This window comes from Adiantum capillus-veneris, chromosome 17 (genome assembly GCF_014529385.1).
Source record: "Adiantum capillus-veneris isolate H3 chromosome 17, ASM1452938v2, whole genome shotgun sequence".
NCBI lineage: Eukaryota > Viridiplantae > Streptophyta > Polypodiopsida > Polypodiales > Pteridaceae > Adiantum > Adiantum capillus-veneris.
Genome location: NC_140947.1, coordinates 141,261,773 through 141,274,583, shown reverse-complemented (window position 1 = coordinate 141,274,583; position 12,811 = coordinate 141,261,773). Strand labels below are relative to the sequence as shown.

The following is a 12,811-nucleotide window of genomic DNA, read 5'->3' as shown; positions in this document are numbered from 1 at the left end:
AACACAACAGCTCCAATTGTTGTTTCTAGAGTGCTAAAAGCCCACTACTGGAGACCAGACCATAGAGCTCCAAAAAAAATGTTGCATCCGTGTCTTTATCAATTCTATACTCCAAAATGAGCCCACAAGGTAAGATGGCAAGAATGAACTCCATCAAGCACTCTTCCCTTTGTACACGAAGGAACGACTTATTTCATAGATGTTCTAAAGAATTAAAATATAAGAAATAGAAACAGGCTAGACTTTTTCGCAACAAATGATACAATTCTCTCATAGCCGATCAAAGGCCCTGCGTAGACACTTCTTGTTCATTGAATGTGGAAATCAGCCTTCATTTACAGGCATCATCAAGATTTACCTGGAAAGAAAAACGAGAATTATTGATTATCAAATGCAAAATTCCTATCTGCCATGAGACTGGCCCACTAAATGACAAACTTCAGTGACATGTAAACACCAAGAGACATTGCAGAAATCATAAAAGCGCAGGTCAAACCCCTTGCTCCACTTGGGCCTACACAAAACAGACGAACTGCTGGACACTTAGCTATGACGGACTGTGAGCCCTGGCTTGCTTACCCATGAGAACTCATGCCATACCCCCTCACCAAATGATCTTACACTGAGCCTAGACATCCTCTTACTATACGAATTCCAATGCCGACCCACTTCCTCTCTGCGGGTGAAACTACCGGTTCACATTGGCCATACGATGCAATTTCAAAAGGAGGGTCTCAAAAATAAAACGAAAATCATTGGAAAGAAACCAACAACTAAGGTTAGCAATTGCCACGTCCTCATGACATGCACCCAGGATGGCCACCCTTGCATTGACAGGTAGGCTGCATAGGGTCTTGGCTAGGCCAGTTTGTGGCGTCCGCGGACCATTTCTGGTCCCCCCATGTCCCTCTTTTATGGGCACCCCTTTAGGCCTATTTTCCTACCTCCCTCATGTCCCAAAGGACAAAAAGCCTTCGCAATAATCCTAAGCGCAAGAGGACCGTGGCGGTTGGCAAGGCAAAGCGAGGTCCCGAGGGGCTTAAGAGAATTTGGTCTTGGTCGGGCTTAAGAGATAAACAGAATAAGAAATGGTGTATTTATGAAACACTCACTTATTTACTAGGTGCGGTTTGTTGAAAAGTAGGTAGAGCAAATTTGGGACTTCCTAGATAAGTACCCACCCCCCCTTTGTACTTTCAATCATGTTGTGATTGCAGTGATTGCAGATTATAGCCAACGTTTGGGGTTTATCTCTCTCTCTCTCTCTCTCTCTCTCTCTCTCTCTCTCTCTCTATGCATATCTATATATATACATATCTATATATATATATATATATATATATATATATATATATATATATACACACACACACACACACACACACGCGCGCGTGCATAAAGAGAGAGCGTTTCTGCCTTGCAATCTACATTGCCTTGTTTGCAAGTGTTGCACCCAAGGCCCATTCAATCAATGAGCAATTGACACACTAAGGACGTTACACAGGAGATTTGTCATGGTAGATTTGAAATCCAGTGGCTGCCTAGTCCCGAGAGGACGTTTGCTCGCGGTGTCACACTTGATCATCATCCGATTCACTTTTTCATTGAAGAAATGAACCAAACTGAGTGAAAAGGGAGATAAACAGAATAAGAAGATTGACACAATATTGGGGACTAGAAGATGGGTTGGTCATGATACTTAATCGATGGGGAGACTCTTTACAAGTACGTGAACTGGTAGGGACACTATTCCAAGACTCTGATCTAGTTCAACTCGATGGTCCCGTAAATTTCCTTCCCTATGTGGAAACTCAAAGACGAATCTCTCATTTGTAGTCCACTTGGTTTGATCTCGAAGCAAACCCAGCATGCTCTTCAAGTCGTCTCGTACCCCGATTTGAGAATCCCTCGAACACCAATCGAGACCTTTTCTTGCTCTAGTCTCAAAGAGAATTAAGTATACATGCAAGAATATAAACACGATAGCAAAGTCTATGAATCTAACAAGCAAAACTTCACCTATTGCTTCCGGTACAGAAAGAAACCTTCGCATACAATATGCAATCTTCTCGTGTCAAATAGTCAATCCACCAAGGCAGTACTCGGCAGTCTCTCTCTCGTCAATTGGGCGCCGGCAAAAACTATGTTACAACTCACACACGAGTTGCTTTTATAGGTGCAGGGCAACCTTCCAAAATAGGCCTACCTTAGGCAACTTTTCCTCGCAAAAATGGGGAGGGTTAAACCGAGCGCCCTACTTTTTGCAAATAAAGATAGGCAAAGAAGCTGATCAATCTCCATGAATAGGGAGAGAAAAGGGACAATGGCTGTTTTACCAGTTAGACAAAGAAGAAGGGATCGCCCTGCTTTTTCTAGATGGGGGAGCTTCGCTTCCTCTCAGACTCCATTTGAAAGATACTTCAGTTAAAAGCCTAATGTCTCTGATTTTCGGATTTTAGGAAGTGATGTTTGTCAATGTTTGAAAGAAGCAAAGGAAAAAGTTTGATTCCAAGTCCAAGAGAATGATCGTTGTTGGCTACAACTCTGTTTCCAAGGGCTACCATTTCTATGATCCAAAGCGAGAAGAGATCACAGTTAGCCGTGATGTCATCTTCAACGAGCATGTTCCTTTGAAGGTTGCTTGAGCTCCTAGGTCCTCCATGTTATCTTGAATTTTCCTTTGCTTGAAGATCTTAATGATGAGTCATATCCTATAGATGATGAACACTCTTCATCAGTTCCTATTCACCTCCCCAAGCTGATGTGCGAGCTGATGTGCGGATTGATGATAAATGCAACCGATATGATTCAAATCACAATGCTCATGAGGACGATGAGTGATGCTCCCAAAATGGGGCAAACCAGTTAAATTACCCATGTGGCTTTTAAATGTTCTACGAGAATCCCATGTTAAAGATCTTTCTCCATATTGGCTTACTCAAGGTACTCCAAGACAATCTTGAAGGCGACATAAGGTTGAGACATGAACTAATAATGTTCAAGTCGCTTCTATTATCGAGTCTACATGTTATTGGGACTCACTTATTGCTGGAAGAGTATGATGTCATTATGACTCTTTCTATTGTTGTGAGTACCCATTGTTTCCTACACCTTGTGTTGTTTGGGAGATGTTCTTTGTAGGGATAGCCTTATATCACGTGGTTAAATTGATGTCCTCGGTAGTCAAGGATAGAGAACCCCTTTCAATCGAGAGGACACTTCTACAAACAAAGTGTGTAAGAAGACCATGCAAGCTGAGATTGATTCTATCAAGAAGAATGTTCCTTGGAAGTTGGTTCTGAGACCAAAGAAGCACATCATCGGTGTCAAGTGGGTCTACAAGATCAAGTACTAGTAGATGGTTCGGAGGATAAGTTGTCAAAACTGCTGATGTGTCAAGCCACTGAAGAACGGAGCCATTGTGCAGATCCCAACTGAGGGGAATAAACCCTAAGTGAAGAGGCAGAAGCAGTAGAAGATGAAGCAAGACCATAACACACACACACACACACACACACAAAGATACGCAGCCAGTTGCTGACGTGGCAGACCGATACAAACGGCCCTGATTTCACACTGACTACTGACGTGGCAGCTTGTACAGAATCCCGCGTTTCACGCTGATTGCTGACATAGCAGACTATACGGATTTCCGTGATTTGCGCTGATTGGTGCTGACGTGGCACTGTACGGATTTCTGTAATTTGTGCTGGCAGCTTTTGGGCATCTGCTTTTGGACCAGATGCTTTTGAGTTTGAAGGCTTTTCATGTAAACTGCTTTTAATGGCCAAGGGCCTTTAAATATGAGACTAGGGCTCATTCACGAGCACGCTTCAGGAAGGTGCAGAGCGCGAGTACCGACATTGTACAGAGTTCAAATAATATAAAGAAATATTGAAAGGGGCACCAAGGTTTGGGGCCAATACTCTCTGGGGTGGAATACCACCACTCCGGGTCGCGTGTCATCTCTCTTTCAGTTCAATTGTTATTGAAGTGCTAGAAGTCTATTTAATATGTTCTTTTCTATTGGCATGTGGTGCCCGTCTTTTGACATAAGTGCGAAGCTCGATTGGTAGCTTAAGGTTTTCTCAACAATCGAGTAGTGATTATGACGAGACCTTTGCACCGACTGCACAAACAAGCACTATGCAAACATTTCAAGCATTATAGATGACTCGTATCGGATGTCAAAAAAACTCAATGATGATTTAGAGGAGGTGCATGTGGAGTAACCTCCCCATTTTAGAGTACCAAGATCGACGGACAAGGTTTACAACCTTCAAAGGGCTCCTTATGGATTGAAGTAGGCTACTTGACCTTGGTCCCATCAATTGATGCTTTCTTTCTACATCTTTTTCATCGTTCTTTTACAAACCCATATTTATATCTTTTCAAAAAAGATGGTTAGGTGATTCTTGTTATCCTCCATGTGGACAATCTCATTATGACAAGTAGCCATGCAGAGCATAAACATTAGACCAAGTTTGAGATGGAAGATCTTATTCTATTTCTTGGATTGAAGATTTGAAAATCAAAGGAGGGCAATGTCTTTGAGTGCAATGGTATATCAAAGAGTTGACGAAGACCCTCGCCATGACAAAATGTAAAGTCTCCGAGTGCAGTGGTATATCCAAGAGTTGACGAAGACCCTCGCCATGACAAAATGTAAAGTCTCTACTCTTACAAATCCCAACACCAAGCTCTCCCTTTATGATCCCTCAAGAGTAGCTAATGCCACCAAGTTTCGAGATTGGTCGATTCCCTCTTGGTTATTCGAAACTCGCTTTGACCCCGACTACTTAATTCATTTATGTAGAAGCCCATGAAGCCACAGTGGCAACAAGATCTTTGAATCTTGCAGCATTTGCAACAATCACAAGCATTGGGCTTCTTCTGTTTCTTAACCTATCCTTGGACGTCTCGGCCAAGACCTTGGCTTTCTCTATTTTTCTTGACCCCTCGGAAGCTTTAGGAGTCGCTTTTGCAAAAGGGCTTCTTTGCTGAATTTTTCTTTGATTGGTCCCCCTTTCACATTGCCCTGGAATCCACTATCTTCTCCCTTGAACAAGGCATGACCAATGTTGGCAACTTCCATTATGTTCTTTGTACAATAGTTCCAGAGCCCTTTAGGCAGCCCACAAGAATACTTCTCTATCTGCTCTGTCAATGGCACAAATCTGTAGGAAGTTACTGAAAACAACACTTTACAAAACTTCCGATTGTACTCCTCTAAGCTTTTGCAAGTAACTGCACGAGTTGGTGCCAATCTGTCATGACATCAACTTCAAACTCATTTGACAACCATGCAGTTGCAAACATCTATTTGAAGTAGACCCATGTGGCGGGTGCCTGTCGGTGCATCGATAATGTCGTCCAACATGAACACGCATTTCCTTTCAAGAAAGTGACAGCTTTGCGGACCTTCGAAGCCTCTGTAAAATCCCCCCCTACATAAGCAATATCAAATTGTTGGAGGAAGATAAGAGCCTTCATCTTGTCTTCAAAACCACTGAAAGTAAGAAACTTGACAATTGCACCACCTTCTTTGCATGGTTTTGGCTTGTCAAGCCCTGTCAAATTGTCATAGGGAAGCGTATACAACATGGGTACAGTGCTTGGGACCATCTGTGCTCCTTGGCCATTAGCATTCTGGCTGCTTGATGCCATATGTGCTTGCTAGTTGGAAAAACCAGCCATACCAAAATTGCCCTGTGGCATCCCAAATTGGCCCTGTGCGCACCGAAACCCTAGCTGTAAGCTGATATTACCATACATGGGGTTTGGTATCATGCCTTGCATACCCCCAAAGACTATTCCTAGCATGTACTGTTGTTTCCAAGCGCATAACCAGCCATGCTTTGAAACACAGATCCACCCCCGAAAAACCTAGGATGTACAGTAGGTGGTGGAAATACTTGATGCATAGCCTAGAAGGTAGTTCCCTGTCCATTTACACCAACATTTGAGCTCTGAAAGGTGGCTGGCTGAACTGGTATAGCCTATGGAATTGGCGTCCTAGCCACCTTTTCGTGGACATAAAAAATTTGCCTTGGAGCCTCAACTGACTCCGCAACATGCGAATGCTCCCTGCCCTGCTGGGACACATTTGGGACCTGAGCTTGAGCCTCAACGAGCTCTCCTGGGTGAGAAAGTTCCCTTGCCTGCTGTGACATTTGTGGAGCTTCCTCCATAAACCTAAACACATTCACAATAGCTACCAACTATGTCCTAAATGCATCCTCGTCTAGTCATTACCCCTTGAACTTGTGGGGCATTCACATCAATAATAGGTACAGACAGTGGTGGCCATGAACTCTTGCCAACAACATTAGAGAAACAGTCTGTTTGTCTTGTGAAGAGGAACCCTCTTCTTTGGTGTCATTCATCCTGTCGGCCATAATGGAATTCCAAGTTCCTGTACTTTGTGTCTTCGTCGAAAACTAACCAAGGTTCACTTCTTGGGTAAAAAATGTTGTCGTCCCAACAACGGAACCATGAAACCGGCATGTAGCCTCACTAAAGGGCAGTAAACTTTGGCTCTATACGTTGTTTAACTTTATTGTACTTTATGACAGTAATTTGACGAATTAAAATTCACCACTTTAAACAATCCACGACTTGGTAGCTAGATCGCTCCCAAGTAGACAGAGACACCCCGTTGGCCCCAAAGGTTGGCGCCCCTTTCAGTATTTCTTTAATTCAATTAAGCTTGGAAACAACCTATAAACTTCCACGGGCTGTCCCACTTCTATTAGGCGGAAAATTGCCTACTCTAGCCAAATTTCGAAAGCATAAATGCGCCCATGCAAAAGGTGACTTTCAACGCGCATTAGAGCACTTTTACAAACCTGGCGAGAAAATACAGCACGCTGAATTCTTTGTTTTTAGCTCTAAAACGCTCCAAAACACTTGTTTGACAATCCCCTAACTTTCCCGAAGCTCCTCAGACCTTTAGGCATCAAAAATTTCAAAACCCTAAACCTGCAAAAAAAATACAGCAAGCTGTTTTTGGGCTCCGTTTTGTGTGCCAATCGCACCCATAGGTAGCCCTCAAGTTTCCGCACATGTAGGCTACTTGCCTTTTGATTTAAACGAGATTTCTCGCATCTTGTACCTGTTGTTCCGAGTCGATCCCCACAAAATCTGGTACCAGTCCTGCTTTTGTATTGCCTTTCTTTGCTCGCTCTTCCGCCACTTTGGAACTCTTCGGCTTGTCCTCTGCCTGCTCATTGGATGCTTTGTTGCGGCCTTGGCAAGCACATGCCCTCATTCCCCGCATCTATAACATTTGCCCTCTTTGTAATACTTGGAGTGCTGCTTTGCTAACAATCTAGGGCCTGAACGTTTCTTTTTCTGTTGCTTTCCCTTCTTCTTGTTATCGTTAGTCGGATCTTGTCTGGTCCTGACTGCCACAAGTCTGTCAGTAGGATAAGTAAGAGTGTCTACATGCATTGCAAACCCCTATTTGGCATGTCTCATGAGCCACTCCATGGACTCGGACTTCTTTTGCAGACAATAACTCCGTATCTCTTTGAGGAGTCCGCAACAGAACCGCTCAACTTGTTGCTTGAAGGTGATTTTCTTAAAGGAAGAGAGAGGTAGAAAAGTATATCCCAAAATCTCTAACAGTAGACATCCAGTGTATCTTCCTTGGTCATCCTCATATGATTCCAAGCAATGATTACATCTTGTTCATATTCTTGAGTGAGAACTCGCTTGAACTGCAACCACTTCGTCGGTGCTTCCCTGCGTAACAGTAGGGTAGACCACCTTGTTTGGGCATTCTCTTTGAGATAAGGCGCTACTCTTCGTACATTGGAGTGCTCTGAGTAACGCCTTCCCAAAAAAGCAATGTCAAATTGCTAAGTAAAAGTGAGGGCTCTATGGGTATCCTTAAAACCTGAAAACATATCAAACTTTAAAGCCTGCCCAGTGCCCACCATGAAGAAGGCAAAGAAGAGCAAATCCCGCAAAAAATCTTGGAAGCACTTTGACAGCTCGGATGAGGACTCCTCGTCCTTTGATAGTTTGGATTTCGATGAGCCGATGTATGCAACGAAGAGAAAGTATCTACACCGATCTTACCAGTATGACTACCTTGAGGATAAGGGCAAGAAGGCCAAGGATTTTAAGGAGCCCTTGTTATTTTTCTGAGTCTTTCTCTGCAACCTGTTCTTTGTGTACTCGTCACTAGAGTCGAGGGAAGAAGAGCTCTTCGAACTATCAGAAGAGGACGAGAACGAACTGGGATCATCCTCAAATCAAACACATTCCGGCGGCCTCAAAGTGGATTCGCAACCCAAGAAGTTGGGATAGTCTGTTGCTCTACTCTTCTTCCACGACTGCCTCTTGGTCTTCATGAGTCTACTGACTCGTCGCTCTCCAGCTTCATCAAATTCATCTTCTGAGGACACCCTTTGTCTTGGTGCCGCTGATGTAGATTTCTTCTTTAAAGCCGACTTGGGAAGTGAACGGATGGCGACGAGCCATCACGAGTGCACCTCATCAAGTGGATGCTTCACCAAACATTTCGCGTACTGGAATCTTTGGAGTACTGTAGCAACTGTCAAGCACAATTGTTGACCTGTTATTGACATTGCATCTCCATTCTTTCATAAGCTGTGGGTGGAGACAGACCATATTCTTCTCCCGAATCGTCAAAAGAAGTTCGACGTCCGTTGGAATGCCTGTTGTTTTCTTTTGTTACCGAGTGGTCAAATGCAACAGTTTCCTCCTAATGGGATTCGTAGACTAAATCCATGTGTGTTGCAAATAAAGGTATCGAATCCTCCGTAGAACAAGAATCGTCTGAGCTCTGATACCACTATAATAGACTTGGACACTCCAAGCCAAAGACCTAATGCAACACACGTAAGAGAAACTGAAGAACTGAACAAAACTGAGAGAAAGAAACGACACGGCACGACGGAGTTCCACGCCTAGAGATACTGGCCCCAAGGACTAGCACCCCTTCTCGGTATTTTTTTATTATTATGCTTGCACAAGTACAAGGTCCGAGGGTCCTCTCTCCACAGTGCTCCCAAGCTAATCTTCGGGAGAGGAGGCCCTTGCACCCTTTTAAAGGCCCTAGGCTTGGCTCAAAAGCTGTTACATGAAAAGCATTAGTCTAAAAGCATCTGGAGCCTCAAAAGCTAGCGTCCCATGGGTTGCCTATACACTCTGTCACGTCACATGCTCTTAGCGCAAATCGAAGTGCGTTTTGCAACGATCCGTACAACCTACCACGTTATCAACGCGTTTTGCAACGATCCGTACAACCTACCATGTCATCAACTATTATACAACTTGGGCCTCCTGTTTTTAGTTTTAAAAGGCTTTAGGCCCCTCAGTCGGGTTCCATAAGTTGGCCCGGTTAGGTTTTTAGTCCTAACCCCTTTGGGCCCCTCGACAAGAACCTACAAGTTGGTAAAACTTCTTTTGCCTTTTTTGCTAGGATTTAGACCTTGCCACATCATCACTTTGTGACAGAAGGTACCTCTGCTTAGGTGTCTATGGTAGCTTCTTCATCGACTTTGTCTTCCTACAATGAGCTGCAAAGAGGGTGTTGAAGTTATAGCATCTCAAGTCAATAGCCCAATGTGTTCCTAGTATTTAATTTGTCTTTAGGTATTTATTGTACTAATTTGACAAGAGTCTAGGTAGGGCTTCTCTAGAGGGGTACTTAAGGCCTCCAAGCTAGTATGCAAGAAGCACCCAACCCCCATTGCATCTTGATCTACTTCATTGCCAAATTGATTAGTTCAGCTCTCTCTCCCTCCCCCCCCCCTTCCGCATCGTCGACTTTGCCATGTTAGACCTATTTAGGGACCCATATCCCCTATTAGACTATGTTGTAGCAGAGAGCATACCAAACATTTTGGAAGACATCATCCTCTAATACCCATTCTCTTGCACTTCCCGAAGACTCCCCCCCCCTAATGATTCTCCACAAACTCCTCACTCCCACTGGAGGTTTTTGAATTACTTAAGTCAAGACTAAATGAGGTTGCAGCCTTAGGATCTAGCACGTCCAAGAATGTTGCAATCAAAAAGACTTAAGCTACCGATTTATTCAGCCATAAAATTAAATGAAAACTTACTTTGTGTCGGCTATGAGGAATGAAACTTATCAAATTTAAATGCCCAATCAATCAAGATATCAATCTCATTGTTGGCCAGACCAGCAACTACTAAAAATGAGCAGTAATTGAAATTAAGGCAAGTCTCTGTTTAAATGGGCAGTATTCTCAGTCCAAGACAAAAAAGAGTCAAAAGTGCTCTGAAAGAAGGCCAGGTTTCTTTCCAAAAAGCCATGTGACACTCAAGATGCACACTACATTCATAATATTTTTCGAGAAAACGGAGTCGTCTAAGAAACAAAATAAGAGGAAAAAGAAAGGCAAGTCCGGTGCTGCCCTGTATTCTAAAAAGCTTACCCTATAACTTCCGATGAAATGAGATGAAAGATATGGTACTTTGATTTCAGTGATCTCTGTCCAAAAATAGCATCAAATCGTTTCGTAGCCTCCTCACTTTCCTTCAATCCCAACATCTGGAAACGGTGTTGCCACCACAGCCTGTTACGTGGTTTCAGCTGCACAAAGATGAGCGATTTTAAACTAGGCCTTTAGCACTTACAAGAAAAGGCAAACAATGTCGCGAGCGACAACATGAATTGGCATTTTTTGCTGCCTTTTTCTCACATAGTATAACAAACTAACCAACCAAATTATACTGCTGATTTTCAGTACATTAGTCACCTTAGCACCCACTTACTAACAAGCACAAGAACTTTTCACCAACACCATGAGAACACATTCCTTTCTCTTTACAGGAATCTTATGCAGCACGAGAAAAACAATTTACCACTTTTGAAGGCTTGTTGACACCCTCTCCAGAAGAATCCTGCACCCTCTGAATGGCTTGTGTATCTAACCACAACAATCAGAAGCACTAAATGCCAAGCTTATCAACACCCAAACAGCTTGAGTTTAAAGCAACTTAGCCTTGAGACTAACTACGCCCCAGCTTTACAAAGTAAGAAGAGGGGTTTTTTTTGTGGGGCGGGAGAAGCGGGCAGGGGGGGGGGGGAGGGGGGCAGAGAGGCTCACTGATGAGAAGTACAACACTTTCTGAAGAGACACGCGCCAATTCTCTCAAAGTGACATTGAGCTGCTTTGAAGTCATTGAGTCCACGATATCATTTGCTAAAACAAGAGAGAAAGAGCGTGATCTGTAGCAAAGAGGCTGTGACACTTCAGCGACCCGAATTAAGCCCTTTCGAATCAAATTTTCACAAACACTGTGAACTGGAGGTCTGGGATCAAAGGGCAAGATGCCCCATGCTTCAAGCTTTTCTTCCTTTAAAAGCTTCAGAACCACACCACAAGCAGAAGGCCCGATATGAAGCACATGACTCATAGTTTCTCCATATATTCTCTTTAGATAAGGGAGCACTTGGCACACAGCTGTTCTACACTCTGGCCGAGAAGCAAACTCCTCTGGCAAAGAAAAAAACAAGTTAGCCTGATAACTAACAAACAAAATTACACATTCGCAAAGCTGTGATCATTCTTCAAGATAAACCTTTTTCATCCTCAAAGCTTATTGAGAAGCCTTCAAGTGTTGATCCCTCCCTTGCAAATTTACCTGCATCTTTGGAAAAACACTACGAGCGTGAGTGAAACTGAATTGCTAGCCACCAATCAACTAAGTCAAACACACACTCACTGGAGTTAGAAAATGAATAGGCCAGTAGTATGATGATGCCCTGCATAGCCCACAAGAGTAAAGTACTGGAATCTTGACATCGAAGCTTAGACTTTGCTTCAAATTGTGGTCACATAGTAACTCACCAGTACCACTAGACATACAGAGACCAAAGGTGATGTCCTTGACTTCAAAGGAGCAGCCACAGAGCTAAATGAATCTGCTATGCCAGACTCTGCAAGCCGTCTGGGCGTCACATTTGCTGGACGGCGCGGCATCTTGTGATAGTTTCCTGCATTCAAGAACATGTTCAGTACAAACAGCTTCTATTGAAATAAACACCATCAACTGGATGAAACAGTGCGCACAACTTAATGAAAAATTAATGACATCAATTCAATTGGAAACAACAATAACATAGATCAACAACAACCTAGATCCTTCAGCAGCCTTATATCAAAGCAAGAACTAAGACCTGAAGAAAAAACTAAGAGAAGGCAAACAAAACGTCATGCACGATGTTATCCATAGAATAAACGAATAGTTCCTGATTCAATGCACCTTGTGTGGAAAGTCGAACGCACCGTAAAGAGCTACTGTGACGGTTGGGAAAACGCGCGTTCAGACAACGAAATGCCGATCTAGCCTATGCTCATTTTTGTAAGTTCACGGGTACTTTTGATCCTTGAAGGAGGAGCCGACCTCTGGAGAAGCTCAAGAACAGCGGCAGCCACGCTTTGAAGCTCGAGACACCATGCAAGCTCCGAAGTCCGAGATCTGGGAATGAGAAGTCCCTTCACTGTCGGCAAAGGCTTTTAAAGATCGAGAGTACTACTTAGTAAGATGTGAAAAATTGAATAAAAGGGCGGACTGCCGCGGACAGTGTAAGGCCCAAGGTTCACTCCCCATCCCGTTACCTAGTCGTTTTTGGCCTGCCCCAAAGGGGGAGGCCTTAGTGATGGTTTCCCTTTTTGCTAATGAAAAATAAAAAAATATATTTTAAAAAAATATAACATTTTATTTTTAAATGTTTTAAAAAACATTTTGTTATAATTATATTTTTAAAAAAATACATAATTTTTTATTTGATTTAGAAGAGCAC

The 12,811-nt window shown here is 43.2% G+C and overlaps 1 protein-coding gene across 5 annotated transcripts; it reads right to left on the bottom strand.

Moving 5' to 3' along the window:
* Positions 1-12,610, bottom strand: LOC147438203 (putative pectin methylesterase CGR3). Of its 5 annotated transcripts, none has more exons than XM_086487509.1 (8): positions 12,271-12,610; positions 11,856-12,001; positions 11,731-11,770; positions 11,587-11,655; positions 11,112-11,501; positions 10,867-10,931; positions 10,437-10,594; positions 1-358 (listed from the first exon to the last, which is right to left on the bottom strand). In XM_086487509.1, exons 2-8 carry the CDS (start codon positions 11,985-11,987, stop codon positions 355-357), a joined length of 858 nt encoding a protein of 285 aa, XP_086343635.1. In that variant the 5' UTR covers positions 11,988-12,001; positions 12,271-12,610; the 3' UTR covers positions 1-354. The 5 variants fall into 5 exon arrangements, with proteins under 5 accessions (XP_086343635.1, XP_086343634.1, XP_086343637.1 ...); XM_086487508.1 differs by having other exon boundaries at positions 12,294-12,606; XM_086487511.1 differs by having other exon boundaries at positions 11,587-11,649; positions 12,294-12,605.
* Positions 12,611-12,811: the final 201 nt, after the last annotated feature.

What these genes read in the sequence shown, in the direction of transcription:
- LOC147438203 (XM_086487509.1), bottom strand. Translation starts at nt 11,987, where the DNA reads ATGCCGCGCCGTCCAGCAAATGTGACGCCCAGACGGCTTGCAGAGTCT. An exon ending in CTGTATGTCTAGTGGTACTG is followed by an intron (nt 11,771 to 11,855) that starts GTGAGTTACTAT and finishes TGGGCTATGCAG; the next exon opens with GGCATCATCATACTACTGGC. An exon ending in AAGTGTTGTACTTCTCATCA is followed by an intron (nt 10,932 to 11,111) that starts GTGAGCCTCTCT and finishes TGTTGTGGTTAG; the next exon opens with ATACACAAGCCATTCAGAGG.